At 44.8% G+C, this 26,747-nt stretch overlaps 1 protein-coding gene across 1 annotated transcript; it reads right to left on the reverse strand.

The window, feature by feature from the left end:
- Nucleotides 1-1,628: 1,628 nt before the first annotated feature.
- On the reverse strand, nt 1,629-25,761 carry MAL (mal, T cell differentiation protein (MAL blood group)). Its single transcript, XM_081904526.1, has 4 exons — nt 25,462-25,761; nt 5,845-6,012; nt 5,007-5,135; nt 1,629-2,030 (listed from the first exon to the last, which is right to left on the reverse strand). Exons 1-4 carry the CDS (start codon nt 25,546-25,548, stop codon nt 1,956-1,958), a joined length of 459 nt encoding a protein of 152 aa, XP_081760652.1. The 5' UTR covers nt 25,549-25,761; the 3' UTR covers nt 1,629-1,955.
- Nucleotides 25,762-26,747: the final 986 nt, after the last annotated feature.

A 26,747-nucleotide genomic window follows, 5' to 3' on the forward strand; every position in this document is an offset into this window, starting at 1 on the left:
TGCGAGTGGACCTGCCCAGAGTGGTGGGCCGGGGGAGGCTCGCTCTCTGTGGGGATGTGGCCCGCACATGCGGCCCCGCTTCCTCCTGCCCAGGGCTGAGCTCCTTACCCGCGATCTCGGTCTCGCGCACGCGGATCCCACTTATTCCGAAGCTCGCGCCACTAGCCGGGGCTCTCACACCGTGCCAGGGCGAGGCGGCGCGGCCCACTGACGTCATCGCGGCTCGACGCCGCCCTCGACTTCCCTGTTCCCTCCCCTCCCTCGGGTTGCCGTGGTTACCAAGGACTGCAAGCTGCTCGGGCGAGCGTGGGGCATTAAGTGAGAGAAGGAAAATTAAAATTAAAACTCGCCTGAAGGCCGCCTCTCCGGATATCTTTCGAATTTTTTAATTTTTCCCGCGGCACACCAGGTAACGTCTCGCGGCACACTAGTGTGCCGCGGAACACCGGTTGGGAAACACTGGGTTAGAGTGTGGTGCTGATAACGCCAAGGTTGCAGGTTCAATCCCTGTATGGTACAGCAGCATATATTCCTGTATTGCAAGGGGTTGGACTAGATGATCCTTAGGGTCCCTTTCAACTCTATGATTCTAGTAAGGGCGGTAGATCAAATCACAAAGCAACCCAACAATAGTGAAAAACATATCACTTGCCTGGGTAAAGATGTCAAAAAGATTCCTAAAAGCCACCATCCAGGATCAGTGCCAAGCGGATTCCATAATCGGGGTACTGCTCTTGAGAACATCATCTCATACATTAATGGTCCTTGGAGTAGAATTCATCTTTTTCACAGCCACCGCATACTGGGTCTCGCTGAGCTATGGTTTCACTGAGCTATGCGCCATGACCCCAAATCTCTTTCCTGGTTAGTCTCCAACCAATCAGACCCAACAGTCTATGGAGGTCTATAGAAGAGCATTGGATGGTTTCATGAAAGATAAGGCTACCAATGGCTGCTAATCACAACAACCATGTTCTGCCTCCACAGTCAGAGGCATTTTGCCTCTGAATTCCACTTGCTGAGAATCACACGTCCTGTTGCACTTTGGGGCTCCCCAGAGGCATCTAGCTGGCCACTCTGAGAACAGCATGCTGGACTTGATGCGCCTTTCTTATGTCATTTTACGTTCATCGGCATATATTTGAAGTCATGCTTTTCTGGCCCCAAGGCGCCTCACTTTCCTCTTTCTTACATCGAACCGGCTTTTGCCATTTTGTTGCCCATTCACCCAGTTTGGAGATGTCCTTTTGGAGCTCTTTGCAATCTGCTTTTGTTTATCCCAGGGCTCATCTGCATATCTGTAAGTCCCCGAGTTTTATAGTCAAAGATATGAGAGGTTCTTTTTTCATCCCTAGGAAAACCCGCTGTTTACTGCTGAATCGGAACAAACACCAATATGCAGAAAACCCGACTGATGTTTGTTGCAACTCAGCAGTAAACAGTGGGTTTTCCCAGGGAAAGGGACGGACGGACATCTTAGACCTATGACTCAAAATCTTAGGAGAAACGGAAGTGGATGAGCCCTCACATCAAATAATTCTGTGTCACCCATGAAGTTGGCCACCTCACACTGCTCATGCAGGAGGTGGGAAAACGTGTGTTTTTTAGAAAAAGAGAACAGCAGACAATTTACTTGAAGCTTTTTATTGTACAAACCTTACCTCCATTTACATAAAAGACATTTTTAATACAAATATATTTAAGAGATATTCCCAGTTTCCTCGGTTCCACAAGCTATCTGACCAAGACTTGGGGAGGGAGTGGGGTGGGAGTGAAGCTAAAAAGAGATGCAGAAGGATTTGTTTGTTTTTTTCGTCGGCATACAATAAAAGTACACTGTTGTGTATACAAATTTTCCAAAGAAAGACAATCCTTTAGATACACATAGAGAGTAACTGACCAAATACACCTGCAAAAATCAAATTTAAAAAGACATTCAGATATTTATTTATTTTTTAAGAGGACTTCCATCTCAGCAGCGAGAACACCATGTGGATCACATATGTCAATGTGACTGCATAGGCAAAAACCTAGAAGAGAAATGAAGAAGGTTCAGTGTGTTGATTTGCTAAAACTAGTTCATGAGCAATCCTGAGCATCTCTCCGTAATATCTTTTCCCACATTATTGTGTGTATTGCTGTGTTTGCTCTTGTCTCTTGCCCGGCCTACCTCAGGCATGCAGCCTCAATTCACCTGGGCCCTGCTAGGCCCTGCGTATGCATCACACCCGGCACTTATGGTACCCTATACAGGCATGATAGGGCAGCCATGATGGATCAAAATGGATGACATTGTGCCAGGATTGTGTCTCTCCTTTACAAGTGGCTTGGACCCTTCATGCCACTTTTCATAAGGTTCCTGGGGACTGTGGTGTTATGATTAGAACGGCAGAAAAGCAGCTATGCCACCTGCAATAAACCCAGATGCCAACTTTGCTGCCACATACACCCAGACAACACCATTAATGGCCCCAACAACATCACACATACCACCTCAGGACTATTTAATTGCTCATCGTCTAACATTGTATATGCCATCAAATGCCAACAGTGTCCTTCAGCTCTCTATATTGGACAAACAGGCCAGACCTTACGCCAAAGAATAAACGGACATAAATCAAACATCAGGAATCACAAAACAGAGAAACCAGTAGGAGAACACTTCAATCTCCCAGGACATTCTATACAAGATCTCAAAGTAGCTGTTTTACTACAAAGGAATTTCAGAAATAGACTGGAAAGAGAAGCTGCTGAATTGCAACTTATCACCAAACTTAAAACCATGGAGAAACCTGGCCTGAACAAAGACATTGGATTCTTATCTCATTATACATGACAAAGCCACTTTTCACCTTCTCACCCCTTGCTTTTTCTTGTAAGACCTATTGCAGTCGTTAAGAGTCGTCAACAGGCTCATCACACCTATCTGCCAATCACCCATTCCCACCACCCTTCTGAGTAATACCCCTCCCCACCTTCTCACTATATAGAAGGGTCTGGAAACTTCTGTTTCAGTGTATCTGAAGAAGTGTGCATGCACACGAAAGCTCATACCAAGAACTAACTTAGTTGGTCTTTAAGGTGCTACTGGAAGGATTTTTTTTTGTTTTGACCTAAACTAGAGCGAGGCAGTAAATTGTCTTGGCAAATCAAGAGTGGAACTGTGTCACGGATCCCACTAAAAGAGCTGGGCTCCCAGTTGCTCCTAGTTTCTCCTCCCAGGTGGATTATGGTGATTCATAGCCCCATGTTTTAGGTGGGTCTCCTCATAACAACTGTAAAATTGACGGGGCGGGTTAGAATTGGACATGTCCAACCCCTTGGATTGATATCAAAGGTGTGTTGTTTTTTAAAGGTGTTTTAAAGGTATTTCTTCCTTTTTGGTTGCTATCTGCCTCGCTTTGTGAGCTTTGCTAAAGAACTTGTTATGTACTGAAGTTCTCATCCTGGGCCAGCAGGGGGATACTGTAGATAGTTATGCAAATGAAGGATCGAAAGTGACGTTCAGTGATTGGATAGTTTGTATGCAAATGAAGGATCGAAAGTGACGTTCAGTGATTGGATAGTTTTAGAAAGTTGCTACAGTTACGTGTTCAGGAGCTCTATATAAACAGGCTGACTGAGCTCTTCAGTTCAGTTCTGTTCTGGCTTCTGAATAAACAACAGCTGTATGAAGAATCACTGTGTTGTCTGATATGTTCACCCACAACTTAACAGGACTAAGTGAGGACCCTGTTTACTGCCTTAAGATTGGCAACTATGAATTTTTATTGCTCTATGATGCTAGGGACTTGGATTTGTACAGGCTTGCCAACTCTAGGGGGCAGAGGTTTTCACCAGCCCTCTCAATATTCCTTCTCAGGGGGCTCAGCCCCCAAATATTGAGGGGGCAGAGGAGACCGAACCACCAAACAAGGTCTAACCGGCCTGCACAGCATCTCCCAACCCCATGCAGGCTGGTGCAGACTTCCACTAGGCCAGGCCGGTCTGGCTTGCATGGCATTGGAAGACGTGTGTGATGCCACGTGACCCATGGCGTGTGTGATGTCACACACACGCCGGCCCCCCAATCTTGGGGGGCAACCCAGCTCCTGTAGATTTGTAACACAACTAGATGGGCTGAGGGAGACTGGAGTTATATCATTTACTTTGATTGGTCACTTTGTCAATGCTGCTCTTTAATTCAATGTCACTTGTGAATCTATGTGGTCCAAGCCCACCCAGTGAGCTTCATGGCTGAGTGGGGATTCGAACCCTGTTCTCCCAGGTCCTAGTCCACTACACCACACACTTGCATGCAAATGGAAACAAACATATAGGCAGCATATATTGTTTTCAGGTGATTTCACGCATGTGTCACGGCAGAGGCAATTCATCCTTTGCCCCAGGGAAGGCAGTGATTCTTCTTTAAGAAGGCACTTGTCCTCTGCAGTTTTCACAAGTCATTTGGGCAAATCCATACCGTGATCAACTCCCGTCCGGAAACCAATGTCCCCACTGTGGAAGGATGTGTGGATCCAGAATTGGCCTCCACAGTCACTGACGGACTCATTGTTAAAACCATGTTTATGGAAGACAATCTTACTTGGCTACGAGTGATCGCCAAAGAAGAAGAAGAAGATGATTAGATGATAGATGATGATGATGATGATGATGATAGATAGATAGATAGATAGATGATAGATGATAGATAGATATAGATAGATGATAGATAGATAGATGATAGAGATGATAGATAGATAGATAGATAGATAGATAGATAGATAGATAGATAGATGATAGATAGACAGATGATAGATGATAGATAGATAGATGATAGATAGATAGATAGATAGATAGATAGATAGATAGATAGATAGATAGATAGATAGATAGATAGATGATAGATAGATAGATAGATAGATGCTAGATGATAGATAGATAGATAGATAGATAGATAGATAGATAGATAGATAGATAGATAGACAGTGTGTCTCTGTGTATTGTAAGCGAGGACATATACTCACCACTGCTGCAATATCTATTTGGTAGTATTTAAAATGATCCGGATAAAATTTCAGCTGATGGGTAGTATAAGCTTGCACAACTGACGCACTCAGGTAGAAGAGAGAAGCAATTACCTGGTAGAAAGCATCCTGGAAAAGAAAACAACACAAAGACCCTAAGACCAGCGCAAGAGAAGGTGTCCCCACCATATCCCTGTGCCAGAGAACACCTGACACTGGTGAGAAGTTTGTTTTGCTTAGTGGCAGTTTTATAGGATACGCTGCCATGACTAACAGCTTTAGAGGGAGAGTTTGTATCCAGGAGGAGATGAATGCTGTATTCTGAGCAGAGTCGGTGCCATGCTTTTCAAAAGCATGCAAGGATCACGCACTTCTGGACAAGAATCTGCCAGGGCCTCTGAACTGGGCATGCCTCAGAACTAAATGGATGCCAAATCCAGAGCAGCGTCTCATATTAAGATTTGGCAGGTAGCCTTCTCTGTGAGTGGGTACTTTGGGCTCTGTTTAAATGTATTTCTCATGGCATTCTAAGGCTGGTTCTAATATAATGAGAAGCACCCCACAGTGCTCACACTCTGGCCCACACACTGCACTTCACAGCCGCAGGGAGGAGTTTAGAAGCACTGGCTTCCATTTTTACACAAAGCACAGTTTCCTGTTTTGTGTTTGAACACTGAAACTGTAATTTGTTTAAACTCCAGTTTTATGGCACCCTTTTCCTCTGCTTATCCCACCAAAATTTAGATGATGTGACACCTGATGCATGGATAAATAGCACTGTATTTGGGGCTGGGGGAGGGGAGTATACTGGTATTTTAATCTCTCCAAAGAGACTTACCACAGCAACCCAAGCTGACTTCCCTCCATGAGCGCCACACATATATAGGAACAAAAGCAATGTTGAAATTACAAAGCAAAACACTGAGACGAACATCACCCAGCCTTGACTCATTGGAATATAAACTTTCGTGGAAGCCACCAGGATCCAGACTAGGCCGCCAAAAACCTACAATAAAATAAAAGTAGTTCAGTCAGCAGCCCTTACAACGGTTAATCAGATCTGTTCTGGAAGACCTCAGTTTTCGTACAAATTACTTGGCTGGACAACTCCATCGCAAAATGCAGAGAGGTGCACATTTTGAAGGATGGCTGTGATTCAATTCACATATTGTTTTGGAAAGTGTGCTTTTCCTGGTTCTGGGAGACCAGGGGGCAGGAGAACACGTTGCAGCAGAAGAGGGAGATGTCTGTGCCTCTTCTCCAGCCAGACTCATCTCTGCCTCCCTCATCCTACACTCCTGATTCAGCTTCTGCCCTTGATTCTGAACTGCTCTCTGCCACAGACTCTCCCAGCTCACTAAACCCTGTTACCTCTTCAGCTTCTGACACCTCCTCCTCCCAGTCTTCTCCCTCTTTTCCCTCTGTCCACTCATTGTTGTCCCACCACCAATCCCCTGGCTCTGAGCCTTCTTCCCCTGGGGGTTCCCTTGGGGGTTCCCCAGCTTGTGCCTCCCACAATTCCTCTGCATCCAACCAGTTTCGCAACCACAATTTTGCTTCCCAGCTTTGACAATATAAGTACTGCTGGGCCCCTATCAACAAATGGCTTACTACTATTAGAAATCGAGGTTTGCTTGCCACCAATAGATCCATGCTTCCCAGGAACACTCAATACAACCCTAAAGTCCCCCTCCAACATGTTTGCAGAGGAAATAGATATATTTCTTGTCAACGCCCCTCCTTTTAAAGCCATAGATCACTGTCCAAAGGTTCAGGTTTGCAGAATGCTGAAGATTCTGCATTGGCTGCCATAGTGAATTGCTTGTTTTTTATCCAGGCCTTTGAGAGGCAATGGTAGTCTGGTAAAGTTTTAGGTAATTGGTGAAATCTGCTGCTGTATCTATACATTGATATCATAGAATCATAGAATTGCAGAGTTGGAAGGTGGCCTAAGGGTCATCTAGTCCAAACCTATATATAATAAAAGGGTTTTTAACAGTTGTTTTAGTTATTGTTATTATATGGATATTGTAATTTTATAGTGTTTTTTTAATGTTGTCAACCATCCTGGTATCTAAATGGATGGTTTAAAAATGGAATAAATAAATTGTAAACATTTAAAATGAAATGTTTATTTTATTTAAGTGTTGTTAGAAAGATCTTATATCCAATCTGGAATAAATGCAACTCAAAACATTCAGCAATATAGGTGGAAATGGAATGAGATTAGTACACTAGTATTTGGTGTCCATTTGCATGTATACACACTCTCACTAAGATGAAGAGCGGGAGAGAGAATTTTAACTTCTAGATTAAAATATGTTCTCATTGCTTACAAAATGCCATATGCTTTTAGGTGCATAGATGTTCAAACCCAAGAGTTGCTCTTCCTCCCTCTCTTTCCCTCCCTCTCCATATGTGTGTGTTGAGCAGTTACTGTGCATAGCAACCAGCCATTGTGCACTTTCACCAAGTCTCATGGTGAATGTGCACTTAATCCTTCCATTAAGAGGGAACTGCGCACATTTCCTGGTAAATAAACATCTTTTCCTACAGACCTTGGGAAATAGGCATATATCAAATGAATTTTGTATATTCTCCGGTTATTCTGCATAATACCCAATAGGCTGGTAAATGTGCACACCTGTCAATTGTTATGCGCATTAACCATTCAGTGGGTTGGTGCTGTTTTGGCTTCTGAAGGAACAGCACTCGGAGAACTGAGATCGCCATTAGCATTGACAGTGGTGTTGGTGATAAGCAAGATGTACCAAGAGGGAAGTCTGAGAGCAGCGCCAGTAAGGCAAAAGGCAGCGCTTTGCTCCTGGCACCCCTCCAGTGGCTGGAGATTGCCATGCCTCTCCGTACAAATGTAACTATTCTTAGAACTAAAGGCACAATGCTGGGGTGGGGCCAAACGTCCCCAGCCAGTGTGCATTGGAGGAGAGGACCAGTAATATCATAACCAGGAACCGCCCCTCCTTCCACAAACATATTGGCATGAAAGGTCCTGGAATAGCTGCCCAGCCCAGCTTTCAAATGTTTCTCACCTTGCCATGCTCAGCTGGCAAACATACAGAAGCCCTGAACGAACATTGCCAGCCAGCAACGCAAAACATTGCGGCAAATCGGGTTGCCAAGCGACCAGAAGCCAACCTTTGCCTCTAACAATTTAATGCTACTTCACAAAATTTATATACATCTTGATTGTTTACAAAAGAAATGCAACTAAAAAATGCAGAATATGTGGGGAGGGGGAGATGAAACTTAGAGATCTACACTAGCCCCTGCTAATATTATATCTTGTTCCTGTTAAATTTACAGGAGCCGGTAATAAGGTGACTGTCCTGTCTGGCCCCAATTTTTGCCCATATTGCACATTAATATAGATGAAAGGAAATAAGATTCATTTTAGCCGCCAAAACCTTTGCTCTCTTGTTTCAGCATCACCTGACTCCTGATGTCTATATATATATCGCTGCCAATCTCTCGTAACAGCACATGTTAAAAAGGTGTGGTAGATTTATTTTCCTCTCAAGCTAGATTTGCTGTCATGATTTTTACCTCTGCCCTTTTTGCTTTGTTTTCAAACTAAGCCATCTTTCTGTCAGTCGCAGAACTTTCGCTCATATAAATTAGTCTTCTACCACATTTGTATACGCAGGAAAAAAGATAACAGAAGATAAAGGATTCATTCTAGCAGATTCTCTAGTAACAATAGTTCCGTTAATATTTTCAGTTTGAGATATAAATGAATGGAGATGGAACATTCTGGGGAGTGAGGAAAATTTAAAGCAGTTCATGGCCGGGCAATTCCAAAGACAATGGGGAGGGAGGTGTCAACCCCAAGACCTAAGAGTTAAGGATTTTGTTTTGGAAATTAAAGGAAATCTATTGTTTGGAAGACACTGGGGAAGCCAATATTCCCAGATCAGGCTTTTGATGACATTAATAGTTCCTTGTTAAAGAATGTGGAACTTAGTTCCTTTCTTTGTTATCTGTGACGCATAAGCCCATCGGAAATCTCTAGAAGTCTAGAGAAAATAATATACTGAATTAGCTTTCTCCACCAGAACTTCTCTGGCTTTGGGGGCAGGAAAGCTCTTTCTTCTCTTTCTCATCGGGAAAACTCAGAAATAGTCTATTGGGTAAGACTCTTTAGGGAACAGCAAAATGCATCGAACAGCCTTAAAGTAAGACTTTTGAAATTTGCTTTTTTGCAGTCCCTGTGTTGTGCCTTGGCTATGTTTCCTCCTTTCACACCATGTCTTGTAATTATGTAAATATTACTTGATTTTTCTGAAATAAACTAGCTACTTCTACAATCTTCTCTCAGATCTTTTTGATTTGAGAGTATATGCTGTCAGAGTACACAATGAGGCTCAGGCAGGTGTTTCATGGGAGTTCTTACTTTTCCTAGTTAGCTGATAAAAACATAAGAAGAAATAGTGGAAGGGGGTCCATTAGGGGAAATGGGGTACTGCCCCACCAAACACTGCCCTTAACCAGCCTCCACCTGCCTGCCTTCTTACGTACACCCAGTATATTCCTCCCTATCAGTTTCCTTCTCCTTACTCTCAGTGTTACCATGATAGAACTCAATAGGGTCAAAACTAGAATCAGCCAGCTCTGACTGTCATTGACTCCAACTACAACTGGGTTCTAAGTCTTCTGCTCTACTAGTCTCTATGGGCCTCAGCAACTACTGGAACCAATGGACCATCTAGCCAAGCATCCTGTTCTCACAGTGGCCAACTAGATGGCTGTGGGAAGCCCAGAAGCCCGACCTGAGCACAACAGTACTCTCCCCAGTTATGATCCCCAGCAGTTGGTATTCAGAGGCATAATGCCTCTGACAATGTATGTAGAGCATTGCCTTTGATGGCTTTATCCTCTGTGAATCTGCCCACTCCACATTAATCACCATCTTAGGGGACCGAATTCCAAAGCTGAACTATGTGTTATATGAAGAAGTACTTTCTATTGTCTGTCCTGAATCTTCCAACATTCAACTTTGTTGGATGTCCATGAAAGAGGGAGAAAAATAGATCTCTACCAACTTTCTCTACACCATAGGTAGGCAAACTAAGGCCCGGTGGACGGATCTGGCCCAATCGCCTTCTCAATCTGGCCCACGGACGGTCCGGGAATCAGTGTGTTTTTACATGAGTAGAACATGTCCTTTTATTTAAAATACACCTCTGGGTTATTTGTGGGGTCTGCCTGGTGTGTTTGCATGAGCAGCAGAATATGTGCTTTTATTTAAAATGCATCTCTGGGTTATTTGTGGGGCATAGGAATTCATTCATTCCTCTCCAAATATATATATATATATATATATATATAGAGAGAGAGAGAGAGAGAGAGAGAGAGAGAGAGAGAGAGAGAGAGAGAGAGAGTCCGGCCCCTCACAAGGTCTGAGGGACAGTAGACTGGTTCCCTGCTGAAAAAGTTTACTGACTCCTGCTCTACACCATGCATAATAACTTGGTGTTACCTAAATACTGGGGGTGGGGGATGATGCTCTCCTAAGCAGGGCAGAAACTATAAAAAGCAGGGCTTTAATTGACAATTCAAGCAGGTAGAGCTTTACAGCACAATGTCTGCTGAGAAGTAAGCTCCACTGAATTAAAGTGTACTTACTCTCAGATAAAACAAAAAAAATTCCTTCCAGTAGCACCTTAAAGACCAACTAAGTTAGTTCTTGGTATGAGCTTTCGTGTGCATGCACACTTCTTCAGATACACTGAAACAGAAGTTTCAGTGATGGACCTGATGGCTCCTGAAAAAGTATTACAGCCTAAAAGCAGACAGTATAGCGCTGCCATACGTCTGGAATTTCCCAGACATAGCCGGGATTCGGCTGTCAAAAGCAGCGTCCAGAAATTTTCATTTGCTGGTTAAAATGTCTGGGGAAACCCGGACGTATGGCAACCCATGACAAAGTATCTTTTTCTCCTTTTTTTTGCTTTTTTTTTTAAAGAAAAGCTCAGAAACGTCTTTTTTTTTTTTTTTAGTGTTTGCAAAAACAAGATCACCAACTGTGGCCCAAAGAAGATAAAGCACTACCCCTTTCCCCTCCCCAAACAAACAAATAGCTCATCAACTTTGGCAAAAGGGCGGGGGGAGCTGGACAACTTATGTGTCTGTATTTTCACCTTTTTAAAAAATATGGCAACCCTATTTGTGCCATGTCAACAACTCATCGTTGAGTTGGCCTAGTCTCGTTTTTGTTTTGCTTACTGTTTCATTGTCAGTAAAATGAAACACGTATTTTAAAAGCGAGTGAGCATGGACTGCAAATTTGTTTTCGTTTTTGCACCTCTCTTTATGCAGACGTGCGCACTGGAGAGAAGAGAAATGTTTTGGCTGTAAAGGCAAACTGGGAGCACAGGGAGGTGCCTGTTGGTTAATCCAACTCATGGCTGTCTGAGTGGATGACAGCAGCTCTTCAGAGTTCCAGACACGGGTCTCTCCCAGCCGTACCTGGAGATGCCAAGGATTTAACCTGAGACCTTCTGCATACACAGGGAGCTAAAGCCTTGCTCATTCATTCATTTAATGGTGTCACAGGCACAGCAGCTTCACAGCATTGGTCTGAAGGTGGCACCAGTTTCTTCTTTTTCCTAACTTCAGTTCTCAACATTTCCACATCAGTCTATCATTAAAAAACATACCTATTTCTGTAAGTACTTTTCCCTGATACATATTGTACATGTTGCACAATAGTCTCACCAGATATGCATCTTCATGCACATATCATGGTTGGCAAACTGCTTTGCAAAACCTGGAGGGGTACATATTCCAAAGGGAAGTTGGAACTTAGTTCACATGTTGTTTCAGGAAGTACCAATGAAACAGGCTTATATTAAAATAAAAATCACTCTGAATTTTTCCATGCAATAGGTGGGGGCGGGGAGAGAAATTCAATAGGCAAACCTATTTAATTCACATTTTCTGAGACAATACGCAAATTCACACTTCCTTCAAAATTCACACTTCACAATTTTGCAATTAGGTTCTCCAACCATGTAATGTGTACAAAAATGTATATTGGAGGGTAAAGTGCCCATTAAAAATACATATATTAGTGCAATATAATGCAAACAAATGCATTATATTTAACGGAAATTGCATACAAAATAGCATACAAAAATGTGTATATTAGGAGAAAATTGCACTAAAATTCAGATGGATTTTCGCAATGCCTGATTTATTTATTGAAAAACCAAACTCACATGGAAATGTGGAGAACTGAATTTATTTAACTGGAAAAATGGAAAACAGAGAGAAACCAAAACTGATAAAGACTTGCCCATCCCTCACAATCAGCCAACAGCACCAGGCCCCATCCCAAACCCCACTCCACAGATCCAACCCAGGTACCGTTTTCAAGAGCTGACAAACTAACTAAATAGGAAAAGTGCTTTCTTGTTTGTATGGAAACAGAAGCTGGCCCACCATTTCTCAGGTGAGGCACAGCTCAGCAGCCCCAGGCAATCCAGGTTTTAAGTTTCTTTCCTGGTGAAGAGGGTTGGATTTTTTAAAGCAACACAGTAGAATATTTCATCAATGCTACTAAAATGTACCTCGATGGCACTCTCTGTTCCCAAGTGGTCCTGAGTTTCTTGACCTGCGAGCACATGGCTTAATAGTTGCACAGTTGTGGGTGCACTAGCTGGGGGAGGAAGGCAGGCCCTACAGAGGCCAGACTTGTTGCCTCACCCAGCTGCCCGCAGGCTGCTGCTCTGAGGTAACTGCCTCATCTCACCTTATTAGGGGTTCAGCATTCTGTGGCCACTGTGAATGCTTAGTCCTCATTAGACTGACTGGAACGTTCTCTCTCTACTTTAGAAGTACAGAAAAAACTTTAGAGAGGGCTACTCCAAGCCTACTGCTACCTCTCAGGGGCAGATGGGGCTCATAAAACTGGGAAGGTAGTCCGTCTAGGAGAAGGAATACTCTGGACCTAAAATTCTGCTGCCTTGCAATTACCGTATTTTTTGCTCTATAAGACTCACTTTTTCCCTCCTAATAAGGAAGGGGAAATGTGTGCGCGTCTTATGGAGCGAATGCAGGCTGCGCAGCTATCCCAGAAGCCAGAACAGCAAGAGGGATTCCTGCTTTCACTGCGCAGCGATCCTTCTTGCTGTTCTTGCTTCTGAGATTCAGAATATTTTTTTGATTGTTTTCCTCCTCCAAAAACTAGGTGTGTCTTATGGTCTGGTGCGTCTTATAGACGGTATACTTATTGATGAGAAAGAAGAAGAAAAAGAAGAGTTTGGATTTGATATCCCGCTTTATCACTACCCTAAGGAGTCTCAAAGCGGCTAACATTCTCCTTTCCCTTCCTCCCCCACAACAAACACTCTGTGAGGTGAGTGGGGCTGAGAGACTTCAGAGACGTGTGACTGGCCCAAGGTCACCCAGCAGTTGCATGTGGAGGAGTGGGGACGCGAACCCGGTTCACCAGATTACAAATTTACCGCTCTTAACCACCACACCACACTGGCTCTTGGAAAGGCTTTGGGAGTAAACCCCAAGGAAAAATCTGAACATGGAGAAAAAAAGACTAAGGAGTAAACCCTACACAAATCCGAAGTAGTTGGATGGCGCCTTGTACACCTCCTTCCAACAACTTCTGCAGCCAAGCTGGTGCCGAATGTGTTGCTCTGCTTTCCTTTAGACCCCAACAGCAATCCTTGTCATCTGGGCAGTCTAAGACCTCCATGCACACTGTCCAGGCTTGCACCCCAATGCGGTCATTTCAGTGCTGCTAATGCAGCAAAAACAACACAGGAGGCAGCAGATACGAATCACTAGTGTCTGCCACTAGTGTCTGCAGCCACAGCAGGCGCTGTGATTCTCCAGCAGTTTGACTTTACCCCTGGAGGCGCACTCCATTGTCTTTTGAGGCAGACAGGTGCCAACGACTGCTAGCTCCCTCTCACGTGTGAATCATCAGCAATGGGAGCGACTACTGAACATCTGAAACATGCATATAGAAGGGGAGTGGCATGAAGACAGGAGCGCCTCTTCACTTTACATGTGTTCCTTATAACAGCATAGGAGCAAGCTGCCTTTTGCTGAATTAGACCACTGATCTACTTCAGTATTGTCTACATACCAGTGTTTCCCAAACTTGGGTCTTCAGCTGTTTTTGGACTAGAACTCCCATCATCTCTGGCCACTGGTCCTGCTAGCTAGGGATGATGGGAGTTGTAGTCCGAAAACTGAGTGGAAGCGGCTTTCAGTGTTTCAGGCAGGGGCCTTTGCAGACCTAGGTGGCGATACTGGGGGTTGAAGCAAGCACCTTCTGCATGCAAAATAGATGCTCTGCCACTGAACTACCCCTCGGGGTAGCCAACATGAACCCATCCCTCGATAATAAAGCTAAAGGGACCCCTGACCATTAGGTCCAGTCGCAGACGACTCTGGGGTTGCGGTGCTCATCTCGCTTTATTGGCCAAGGGAGCCGGCGTACAGCTTCTGGGTCATGTGGCCAGCATGACTAAACCACTTCTGGCGAACCAGAGCAGCGCACAGAAACACCGTTTACCTTCCCGCCAGAGTGGTACCTATTTATCTACTTGCACTTTGACGTGCTTTCGAACTGCTAGGTTGGCAGGAGCAAGGGCTGAGTAATGGGAGCTCACCCCGTCGCGGGGATTCAAACCACCGACCTTCTGATTGGCAAATCCTAGGCTCTGTGGTTTAACCCACAGCACCACCCACGTCCCCTCCGTCCCTCAATAATACTGGGCTACAATTTCCATCATCCCTGGCTATTGGCCATGCTGACTGAGGATCATGGGAGTTGAGCCCACCACCAATATATGGAAGCCACCACGTTGTCTACCTCTTGCATCCTAACATTTGTAGAGATGCCCCTGGAACACGTACAGTTGCACACATGGAGATGCCATCCACATGATTTAGAGGCGTGTTAAGGATGCAGTTCATAATTACTGAGGGTTCGATCCTCTTTAGAAGTTAATTCTGGGCAGCAGGGATGGGGAGAGAAGTTGGTTCCCTTCCCACCCCCTGGAGAGGAAACGTGGCTGAATACACTCAAGCAGCAGCTATTTTTAAACCACATGCAAATCCATTGCGGAGGAATCTGCAATGGTCAATTTATCAACCCATTACCCGAGAAGCCAGCGCAAGGCAGAGCAAATGCGGAGTTAATGAATACTGCAGGCAGAAAGGCACCCCCAGCCGTGCGCAGCAGCTGGGAGAGAGGGGGGCAACTCAGGGAAACCCTTGGTGTGGAAATAGGGAAATAACAAAGAACAACGTTCCTTTTCCTTTCTTCCTTTTGTGAGGTGCGGAAGGGTAAGGCAATGTCTCTTGGTTCCAAGACAATGTTGCTTTTGTTGTTGGAATTAGTCTGGCGGTCTCAAGAGACAATGGAGAGTACCTCCAGGGGTGACGTCAAAGCACAAAGGTGCCCTTCCCAGGACAGAAGCCTGGGCAGTGTGTGTGGAGGTCTTAGACTGCCCGGATGCCAAGACTCGCTGATGGGGTCTAAAGGAAAGCAGAGCAATACATTTGGCACCAGCTTGGCTGCAGGAGTTGCCGGAAGGTCCGAGACCAAGGTGAAGAGTTGGTGGAAGAAGATTGGAAAAAATTTTAAAGTTTATTTACAGAAACATTGTAAAATCCAGGAATGTTAGAAGGATGTTGGAATGAAGTAATGTGGTTCTAGCAGAAACGATATAGTACATTAAGATAAATCATTAGGATAAAAAGCAAGCTGGAAAGGATTTGCTGAAATATTTAATTGAACTAGAATACAAAAAAGGGAGGTGTGAGGAGGTCATGGAAACAAGTAAATGAAAGATAAGATATGGAAAGATGGAAATGTTTCTAATTGTTTTTATTTTTTATATTCTGTATTTTCTGTTTTCCTTCTTTTCTTTTCTTTTCTTTTCTTATTTTTGTAACTTTTTTGAAACTTGAATAAATTTTTTTTTTTTAAATAAAAAAAAGGAGTTGCCGGAAGGAGGCGTACAAGGCGCCATCCAACTGCCTGAGGGACTTCACTCAGGATTTGTGCTGGGATTACTCCTTAAAGCCTTTTCTTGTCTCGAAGATGTTCTGCAAGGCAGGTTTAGGATCACAGTTTTCCTTCTCCTAGATAGGCTACCTTCCCAGGCTGACAAGCCCCATCAGCCCCTTCCAAGACAGGACATAATTAAGATCAGCATTTGCCAACCAGGTGCCCTCCAGATGTTTTGGACCACAACTCCCATCAGCCCCAGTCTAAAACATCTGGAGGGCACCAGGTTGGTAGACACTAGGTAAGAGCATCCAGATCCCCCTGCACTGATTTATTGGGCTTCTGTGTGCAGGAAAACAGTCTTCAGAAGGACATCCTGATCACACCATACATCTTGTTTTAGAAGATGATAGAAGAGGAGAACCCAGGGCTGCTGTTCTTCTAGATCAGGGTTTCCCAAACTTAGATCTCCAGCTGTTTTTGGACTACAACTCCCATCATCCCTGGCTAGCAGGACCAGTGGTCAGGGATGATGAATTATGGGCACCATGTCCTTCTGCACCTTAAGAGTGACAGTCTTATTACAGCATAAGCCTTCGTGGCTGCAGATGCTCTACCTGAAGGTTGCCTGTAGTGCCTTCCCCAACCTAGTGCCCTCCAGAAGTTGCTAGACTACAGCTCCCATCATCCATTCCCATTGGCCATGCTCCTTGGGGCTGATGGGTCCTGCAGGCCAACCTTTCTGGAGGGTAGCAGGCTGGCGAAGCCTGGCCTAGGCAACAATAAATCCTTTTTAGTATTTTATGGTCCCGAGGGCTCTTTCATGTTACAGACGCTCCATGTTATGGTATGAATTTGTATCCAGTTCTAGAGCTTCACTGTGACCATAGCACCTCTTCTTGTGCAACACTGTGCTTTGACTCAACACACAAACTGGACTGGGCTGCTTTTCCCCAGCTATGTGCTGCATTTGGAAACTTCTGAGTGACGTGGTATGACAAGAATGACTGGTGTCAAATGCAGGGACAACTCTCTGGGTTATAGGGAAACAAGCGTAATATCTGCTGCAGGGCATGTTGCCAGATCATGGGCAGCAATTCATTTGCTAGCAATGAATACGTCAGACCAGTGGGGTAGGAAGGGGGGTGCAGGGGTACAGGCTGCCCTGGGTGTCATCACTGAGGGGGGGTGACAAAATGGCAAAAATATCTGTGTGGTTGTTTTTTTTAAAAAAGGGCTCACAACACTTTTGTGGGGGGGGGGAAATAACTCCCGCACCAACTGCACCCCCTTCCTACGTCACTGGTAGCTAGGTGAGGCGGGGGGCACTGTGGGTCACACTGTGGGGCCTACAGGGTGCCTGAGTCATGCGTCTTTCCTGAGGGGGAGGCTGCCTGCAAGCTCCATGCTGCTTTTTCTTTTCTTTTTTTTTTCTTTTTGGAATATTTATTGAATTTTAGAACAATTAATGATACAAATCTCATTCATCGTTTTATTTACAATTATTCTCCTTCCCCTCCTCTGGACTTCCCTCAACTCCCCCTCTGCTGAGTTATTTAGTTTTATTTATCGTATCCTGCTTTTCCGACACAAAAATAAAAACCCTTATCATTTCTCTAAAATATCTGTTACTCAAATGAAGTTGTGATAGTTTATTCAAATCCCACCAGTGAATCCAGTCCATTCTGTTGTTTCTGCAAATAAACTGTAAATGGTTCCCAGACTCTTTTGAAGTCCTTTTTGTCCTCTTGTAGTTTGTCTGTTAACTTAGCCAGTTCTGCATAGTTCATCAGCTTTTCTTGCCATTGTTCCTTTGATGGAATTTCTTCCATCTTCCAATATTGTGCAATCAAGATTCTTGCCGCTGTTGTAGCATACGTAAATAATGTCCATTTTTCTTTTGGTAGCTCTTGATTTGAGAGCTACCAAAAGGCTTCAGGGTGTTTGACAAAATTCATTTTAAACATTTTTTTTCAATTCATTGTATATCATTTCCCAATTTTTTAAAAGGCATTTGCATTCCCACCACATATGACAAAATGTTCCTTCCTTTTCCTTACATCTCCACCACGCTGCTTTTTCAAGCAGTGTGGGACTTGCGTCTGCTCACCGCCTCAGCCGCCCTACAGCTGAGGGGGAGGCTGCGGAGAGGCTCCATGTAGCGTGCCCTGCCTTGGCTCGCCCCGCCCCCATGGGCAGCTTGCCCCACCCCCAGCTGCAGGACGCACTCGCAGCACCAGGCACCCAAGCGGCTAGCTACATCGCTGCTTCAGACAGGCATACAAAGTTCTCTTAGAAATGGTCATAGGTTGCTTGACACTGACACATTCTTCCCCAGCTTAGGCATGCAGCCAAATCTCCTAATTCAATGGGTGTCTGGGATGTCACGAAGTATGACTGTTCAACAGTGGAATGGACTTCCTTGGAAGGTGGTAGACTCCACTGGAGGTTCTTAAGCAGAGTTTGATGGTCATCTCACATGGATGCTTTCGTTGAGATTCCTGCATTACAGTGGACTAGAATTTTACGATTCTATGACGAGTGCAGTGAGGAGGGTAGAATCAGGACAGAATGACATATGGCAAGGTGAACAGGGGCTTCCCAAGACATTTCTGGGCAGTGCTAAATACGTTTGGGGGATTTGCGAGAGAACATTCAGTGAGTGGAAGGTTCTTCTTAAACAAGGGTCGCTTCATTGATGGAGGTCTCTGGAACAGGAGGAGTAGGGAACCTTTGGTCCTCCAGATGTTTATCGAATCATAGAACTGTACAGTTGGAAGGGATCCCAAGAGTTATCCAACCCCCCGTAATGAAGGAATCTCAGCTAAAGCATCCCTGACAGATGGCCATTCAACCTCTGCATAAAAACATCCAATGATGGAGAGTTCATACCCTCTGAAGGGTGAATGTTCCACTGTCAAACAGCTGTTACTGTCAGAAAGTTCTTCCTGATGTTTAGTCTGAATCTTCTGTCTTGTAATTTGAAGCCATGGGCTTGAGTCCTGCCCTCAACAGCAGGAGAGAGAAAAACGCTTGCTCCATCGTCCACGTGACTGTCCTTGAGATATTTGAAGATGGCTATCATATCTCTTCTCAGTCTCCTCTTTTGGAGTCCAACTTGATCAAGCATGGACAATAGACAGGGATTATAAGAACTGAATTCCATCAAAATCTGGAGGGCCACCAAGTAGCTACTGCAGGCTTAAACTTTTTGTTTTACTCTGCGTCAATTCTCTGGTGCAACCACTCCATTCCGGAGGCCATTTTGTCCCCTGTTTTTATGCCAGGTAAGCTATGAGGCCAGAAAATGGTGCTTCCTCACTAGGCTTGAGCATCTCCCCTCTCCTATAACTTCACACGTGGCCACATTAAGATGTTCAACCAGAGCCTCATTTAGAGATTTAATAATTTAAGAAGAGCTGTGCTGGATCAGACCAAAAGCCTATATAAATGAGCATCCTGATTCCTACTGTTTCCAGTCAGATGACAGCCCTCTTCTGTATGGGTTTTCCAGCAAGCAGCATTCATAGCCATGGTGTCTCTGCCAGTGAAGGCAACAAAGCTTCCTCACAACTAGTAGCCACAGATAGTCTTACCCTCCACGAATTTGTCTAGTCCCCTTTTAAAACCTTCCCAGCTGGTAGCCGCCACCACACCTTGTGGTGGCAAATTGCATTATTTGCTTTTCTGCTGTGTGAAGAGCGACTTCCTTTTCTCTGTCGTGAATTTCCCACCATTCGGCTTTATTTGATGGCCCCAGGTTCTAGCAATATGGGAAAGGGAGAAAAAACTTCCTCCACCTGCTTTTCCATGGACTCAGCTACATTGGCAAAGAAAAAACACTTTACATGTGTTGTTTATGCATTGTAACACTGTGCTGTGGAGTTCTGTTTTTGCCAACCTGATTTCTCATACAAAGTTTAAAGGTAAAGATAAAGGGACCCCTGACCATTAGGTCCAGTTGTGGCCGACTCTGGGGTTGCGGCGCTCATCTCACTTTATTGGCTGAGGGAGCCGGCGTACAGCTTCCGGGTCATGTGGCCAGCATGACTAAGCCGCTTCTGGCGAACCAGAGCAGCGCACGGAAATGCCATTTACCTTCCCGCCAGAGTGGTACCTATTTATCTACTTGCACTTTGACATGCTTTTGAACTGCTAGGTTGGCAGGAGCTGGGACTGAGCAACGGGAGCTCACCCCATCGCGGGGATTCGAACCACCGACCTTCTGATTGGCAAGTCCTAGGCTCTGTGGTTTAACCCACAGCGCCACCTGCGTCCCTTCCCTAAACTTAAAAATTCCAAATGCAGTAGCTTTCCCTCATAAGGGAGTTGCTCCACCCCACCCCACCCCTGATCATTTTTAGTTGCCATTTCCCAGCTCTGCAATATCCTTTCTGAGGTGAGGAGATCACAACTCTACAACATACCATTCCAACTGTGGTCACACGCCATAGATTTGTATAAAGGCCTTGAGATATTGAGAGTTAGATTTTTGCCACCTTTCCTTCATGAACCCTCCCATGGAATTTGCCTTCTTCGCGGCTGCCTCACATTCATTCATTCAGCTGCACACCACAACCCCAATATCCCTTCCTGGGTTAGCTGGCCGGGGACAGGGACAGAGGTCCCTGAGGGAGGGAGGGAGCGCTTTGCAGTTACGCAAGGGATGGACAAACCCCCCAACCCTTTCAACTGCTTTCTAATATTTTTCTTCTTCTTTTTACATGCTGCAGGCGGGCGACTGGAATCTCTGTTCCCTGGCAGGCAGCCTGGTTTAACAGGTTTCTGGCAACCACTGCACAACGCAGAGCAACCGGGCCATTAATCCTCCTTTCCCCTCCCCTCCAGCTCTGGAGCCACTGGGCTCTCCTCTCTCCCTCGCCACCACCCTCTGCTTAATCTCCCCTCCCTATCAGATTCTCTGCTATTGTGTCAACTGGGTGGGAAGTTGATTTTAAGCTGCAAAATTTCTGCACCCATTCCCTAATCTTTCCTTGGGTGGGCAACACCTGCGCCAGCTTTAGTTCTTGCTATCTCCACAATAGGGCTCCGCTGTTTTTTATCAGTTTGCTTAAGAGAGGGAAACAGAACTGGGTGTGCTGGGACCTTTGGGCTGTTGCAACAGGTACACAGATTGGTCATCTTTTTGCTCTTACCCTCCAGAAAGTCTCTCTTGCCCTTTCTCTCTCTCTAGGATGGGTGTTGCTGTGCATTTCATACATTCCAGAGACACCTTTCTTCTCAGAACTTTTCCAAGTTCATTAGCTAGGGTCCTATAAACAATGTTGGACTACAACTCCCATCATCCCTGGCCATATGAGGCCATGCTGGCTAGGACTCATGGGAGTTGTAGTCCAGCAACACCTGGAAGGCCCCAGGTTATAGGAAGATGTAATAGAGACATGGGGGGACACCCCCGTGACCTAAGGCAGACATAAAACTCTTCACCCATTTGGCACAGATCTTTTCTCCCTCCAGCCAATCTCCCTTTCTCAGAAAAGGCAGACCCGTTTTGAGTTTGCTTTTAGCTCTGCATTCCTTTCTCTGTGTATTGTGTGGGGCTCTCAAGCCATAAAAACCATTTAAGAGGTCATTAAAACAGATTTACAGGATTGCCAGGATGATAACTAGATTTGTTTTGCCCTCCAGAAATGCATTGTAACCTCTTGGTCCCTTTCCCATCTTCCTACATGTAACAAAAGTAAAGTGGAGCAATCAAATGTACAGTCCTCAGAGGGTGCGATCCTGGTCCTTCGAAGTAAAAGACAGTGGGGCTGCATCAAATGCTGGTTTGGCCTTACCCACTCGGCTGATTGCTGGCAATGTGCATTAGAAAATAGGGGAGGTTGGAGGCATGGGAGTAGACATGGGGGGGGCAGGGATGGACAGCTGCACCCCATAATAAATAAAAATCAATAAAAAATACATAGCTCACTGAGGTTCTGCCCCCTCCCCCTATAAAAGGCCTGGCTACGCCCATGCTTGGAGGGTCCGTATGCATAGATGCAAATTTCAAAATAATTGCTCTCATTTAAATAGAAACACAATACATTGCATCCCAGTGGGGGAAACTGTGTCCAGATAACGTGTTTGCTTCCTTCCTTAGGTGTTTCTGTCCTTAAATCAGATTATGGCTGGGTAATCCTTCAGAATAGAGGACTGCCCTCCAGTCGTCCTACAAATGGAGGACTCTGCAAAGGAGTGCACACGTCCATTTGACAGCAAGATCACACCCCAGAGAGAGGTGCTCACCCAAGATGGCAGCTTCCAATCAGAAAACACACAAAAACCCAATTTCTGCACGCTTTCCAGATGTTAAAGGTCCAGGTGCTGTCCGCAGAGGTGACAACATGAAGCAGATATTCCACTAGCCCATCCCAGCCCCTAGCAACCCAAGAGAAAAGCACTGGCAAAGGTTCTGGAATTTCCCCAAAGTTTAACCTGTTGTAGCAGTAGCCAAGTGGACCCGGATCTGCTGGTGGGGGACTCCTCCAATGAAAGGAATGGCTAAACACTGTGCTGACTTGGTGGTTAGAGCCAAACTAGATGTGACATAGGACTTCTGCAGAGAGAGCTCCCAAAGTCTGATCTTCCAGCCCCTTGGCTTAGACCAAAGATCTCCATCTATTCAACTCAGTCTCACCAGCTGTTGACAGCAGGTTCAATGGAGGAATTCCTTTCTTTTCATTTTACTTTTTACGGCCATACAAACTTTAAATAATAATAGAAATATTATCAAGGATAGCAAATAATGCCACACATCCTGCTATATAAACCATTAAATATTCCTAAGATATATTAATGCAAAACCTTTGATACCATAGTTCACCTTCTCTCTTAAAAAAAATATGTATGTTTAACTAGAGTTTGCCACCCTTGCTGCCTCTGCTCACCAACCCCACATACTCATTTGGCAATCGCCGCTTCCCCCCCAACTCCCCCCCAACTATTACACACTTCACCCACCCTTTAACGGGTTGCCCCAAGCATTTCTGCAACAAGCCAAGCCTGCGTCAAGGTTTAACAGAGCTTGCTAAACTGCTGAGTGAAGCACCTACCTTCCTCCATTAAACCTCTCTGTGGTCACATTTAACAAAGCCCTCCGACAGGGGTAGCAACTTGAATAAAATATTTGGGGGAGGGGCAGGTAAGGCTCACCACCATAATCAATCACAAGACAAGCACACACACTATTTGAAAGGCAATGCTCATCCACTATGGGGTGTGTGGTCCCCTCAAATATTTTATTGGCAAGGAGGGCAGAAAGGACCTAGGCCTCTAGGAGTTGGCCCTTATGCCCTCTGTTTCTCAAAGAAATACAAATCTAGTTCCTTAAACCAATATACAAATTACCAGTACCTCTGAAATCATAGCATAAACAATATCAAACAATATACAGTATAGCTTGTAAAAGAAAACATAGATACATATGCAAATCCATTTCCTTTTAGTAGCAAGCAATCTGTTATGCCTAGTTTCTTTATACAGTATACATATGTAAGATGGTTGGATTCAATTCATTCATTTCCTCTCTTATCATTCATTTCCTCTCTTAGGTAGTGTGGTCAACTACAGTACCCTGAATTCTTGAAGGGAAAGAAAGTGCTCTGAATGTGTTTTAAAGGTATAGTGTATTAGCAGCCTTGATAAGAGGCACAAATGTTTAGGTAAAATAACAGGCAGATGTAATGAGCTCTTCAAGCAGTCCTGGGGCTCCCATTCAGCTGAGCTCCCGTACCTCAGACATGTAACACAACAGATCAAAAATCAATAGCTGCGACCTTTCCACTTTGGTGCCAAAATTTCCGCCTGTTTCACACTGCTCAAGGCCCAAGTAGAACCCAACTGTTCATCTGTAATAGATAATGTGTTGGAATCTCAGGTTTAAAGTCTCCCTCAGCCATGAAGCTCACTGGCTGACCAATCACACACTCTCCTCCTAAGCTACCTCACAGGGTTGTCGTGATGATGAATGAAAGAGAGAACGCTGCCACTCTGAGCATCTTGAAAGAAGGGCTAGATGACAGTGCAATGAACACTTTTCTGGCATGGAAAGTTCTGGAAAGGGAGCATTGTCCCCTAAGGCTGCAATAGCCATGTTCTTCATTGAACTCAATGAGGCTAATATTAGAGGATTTAACTGTAAATTAAGCTAGCTACTGTAAGAGCTGGATGAGTTGCCATTCCTGCTTAACCCCTCACTATCACTTAAGTCTCTTCCAAACTTGAGCATTCATTAATTCTTGTTTGCTTGCACAAAATTTGCAGGTAGGTGATACAACATCCATTGTTATTGAGCGTTTGTTCCAATTAGTTTGTGGGGAGGTTATATGACATCACCTCAGCAATCCCCACTTTCCAATGCATTTCCAAACCCTCCAACATTTCTCCGATGAACATAATACAACATTAAACATTTTAAAAAACTTCCCTATACAGGATTGCCTTCAGATGGCTCGGGGGTTGGATAACTCCATAACCTCCAACACTTCTCTAATGAAAATAGAGACATCCTAAGGAAAAGTGGGAGATTCAGGGATCAAATCTGAAACCGGGACACTTGGAACGTCTGCATTTACCATCACTTTCCTAACCACAAAACATGGTTGTTATTTTTGTGCAACAAATCTGTGTTTTTTTTAACAACAGCACAAATCCCCTTTTATTGTGCATGCTGAATTTGCCAGCGATTAACTGGATCCCGCCTGCAAAATAGCGATGGACAGAAGCAGTCTTAATTCTCTGCCATTTTTCCAACTCTACACTGCCCAAACCTTTGCATTTGCACTATGGATGTTTATAAACATGAGAAGTAGAGTAACTGAGTAACCTGCCAGTTCTCTTCATACCAGAGAGTAACACCCCATGCCTTCCCAGTAAGCTGCATGCTCAGCAGACCTTGAAGATTTGCTCTACTGCATAGGCCACCAGTTCACCTGACTAATTAGCTGCTTGAATGCTACACACACCTGCACGAGGTACACCTGTTTCCACGCACGGATTTGTGCGGCAGTGTATAACCTTGAAGGTCAAATAACTTAGCATGTTCTCAGAATTAAAATATATATGTGCACAGAAAAAAAGCAAAACATTTAGAAGCAGAATTTAAACACCTCAAATCCCATCAACATCTGGTTTGCGGGTAATTTCTTTCCCAGTTCTCCTTTTAAAATATTTGATAACCAGTCTAATTTGCTGTTTTTAAAGAAGGGGGTCATAGTGAAAAGTAAATGTTCCAGTAAATGAGAGAACAAGGGGGAGAGCTAACCAAACCTGGAAAAAAAATTTTGCTCAGAAAGTCACTAAGAAGCAGAAGCCACAATCCCAAGACACACAAGTGTGAAATGCCTTGTTTGATACAGCCGGACTTTCCTCCAAGTAAATGTTCCTAGGTTTGCACTGGAATGTCCTAGCTACCAGGTTCTGTTTTTAACAGCGGAAAATCATACTTACAAATTCAGGAATGGCCAGAATATCAGGGAAAGTAGCCAGGACCTTCATGCCGCTGGGTAAACTGGAACCGGTGGTTGTTGAAGACATATTTCTGGTTTGCTACCCTTCCAAAACTCACCACGCACACGTCCTCACCCTTCCAAGCCAAATGCTCTTTTCCTGTGCTCTTCTTGAGCAGCTGAGTTCTTAACCTTTTCCCTATGTTAATGCTGCCCGCCCTCCAGGTAAGAAGCTCAGCATAGGTGTGGCCAGCTTAGCAGAAGGACCTGCCTCTTCTTCTGTTTTTGTGCCTGGGGAGGAGTGGAAGGCTGCTCCAAAGAGTGTCATCCTTTGTCACACACTGTTGCAAGCACCTTACGATCGTATCCGAAGGGCAGGTGCAGCGAGTGTAATTCAAAACCCACAGTGCTTTCCACTTGGGTTGAACCCTTCTGAGACTACTTTCACACCATATTGTTACTAGTTTGTGGGGAGACACCTGCCCGTCAAACCCAATAAATTAATGAATGTCAGCATCTAGCTAACATTTGGGTATAGGAAGGGGAAAATTATGCAAACTACTGTGTCGGACAAGGAATGCCTGAAGCGGCTTATGCATGTGACCGGGGAAAGTGTTGTTTTACAGGAAGCTTGGGTTTGTGGGAAGAGGTGTGCTGGGGAGAAAAGCAAAGGTCAGTCTTCTAAGAGCTGCTGGGCAGGCCAGAAGTCCATGCGGAGCCTGGAGGTCATCTTGGCTGTGGCTGGAGGAGGCTGCACTACGAGACGGGGAGCCATTACTGACCGTTGCTTTGGATCCAAGCTTGCTGAAGCTATGAGCCAGTGTGGTGTAGTGGTTAAGAGGGATAGACTCGTAATCTGGTGAACTGGGTTCGCGTCTCCGCTCCTCCACATGCAGCTGCTGGGTGACCTTGGGCTAGTCACGCTTCTCTGAAGTCTCTCAGCCCCACTCACCTCACAGAATGTTTGTTGTGGGGGAGGAAGGGAAAGGAGAATGTTAGCCACTTTGAAACTCCTTTGGGGAGTGATAAAGCGGGGTATCAAATCCAAACTCCTCTTCTTCTTGGGGTATAATGTTCAGTACCCCGTCCACTGCAGATTTCCAGGTGTAAATATGTGTTAATAAACCATATTTCTTAAAGCCACTAGCTTCTGCTGTGGCTCAATCTTCCCAGTGGAAACACAACTCTGGGTAAGTGCTACAGCCCCCGGGATCTTGTGCAGTTGCTCGGTGGAGACCAGGGTAGCGTGTAACACTAGTGTCAGCAGTGAGATTTGTGTTTTTTAGT

This window comes from Podarcis melisellensis (genome assembly GCF_964234715.1).
Source record: "Podarcis melisellensis genome assembly, chromosome: 3".
Lineage (NCBI taxonomy): Eukaryota > Metazoa > Chordata > Lepidosauria > Squamata > Lacertidae > Podarcis > Podarcis melisellensis.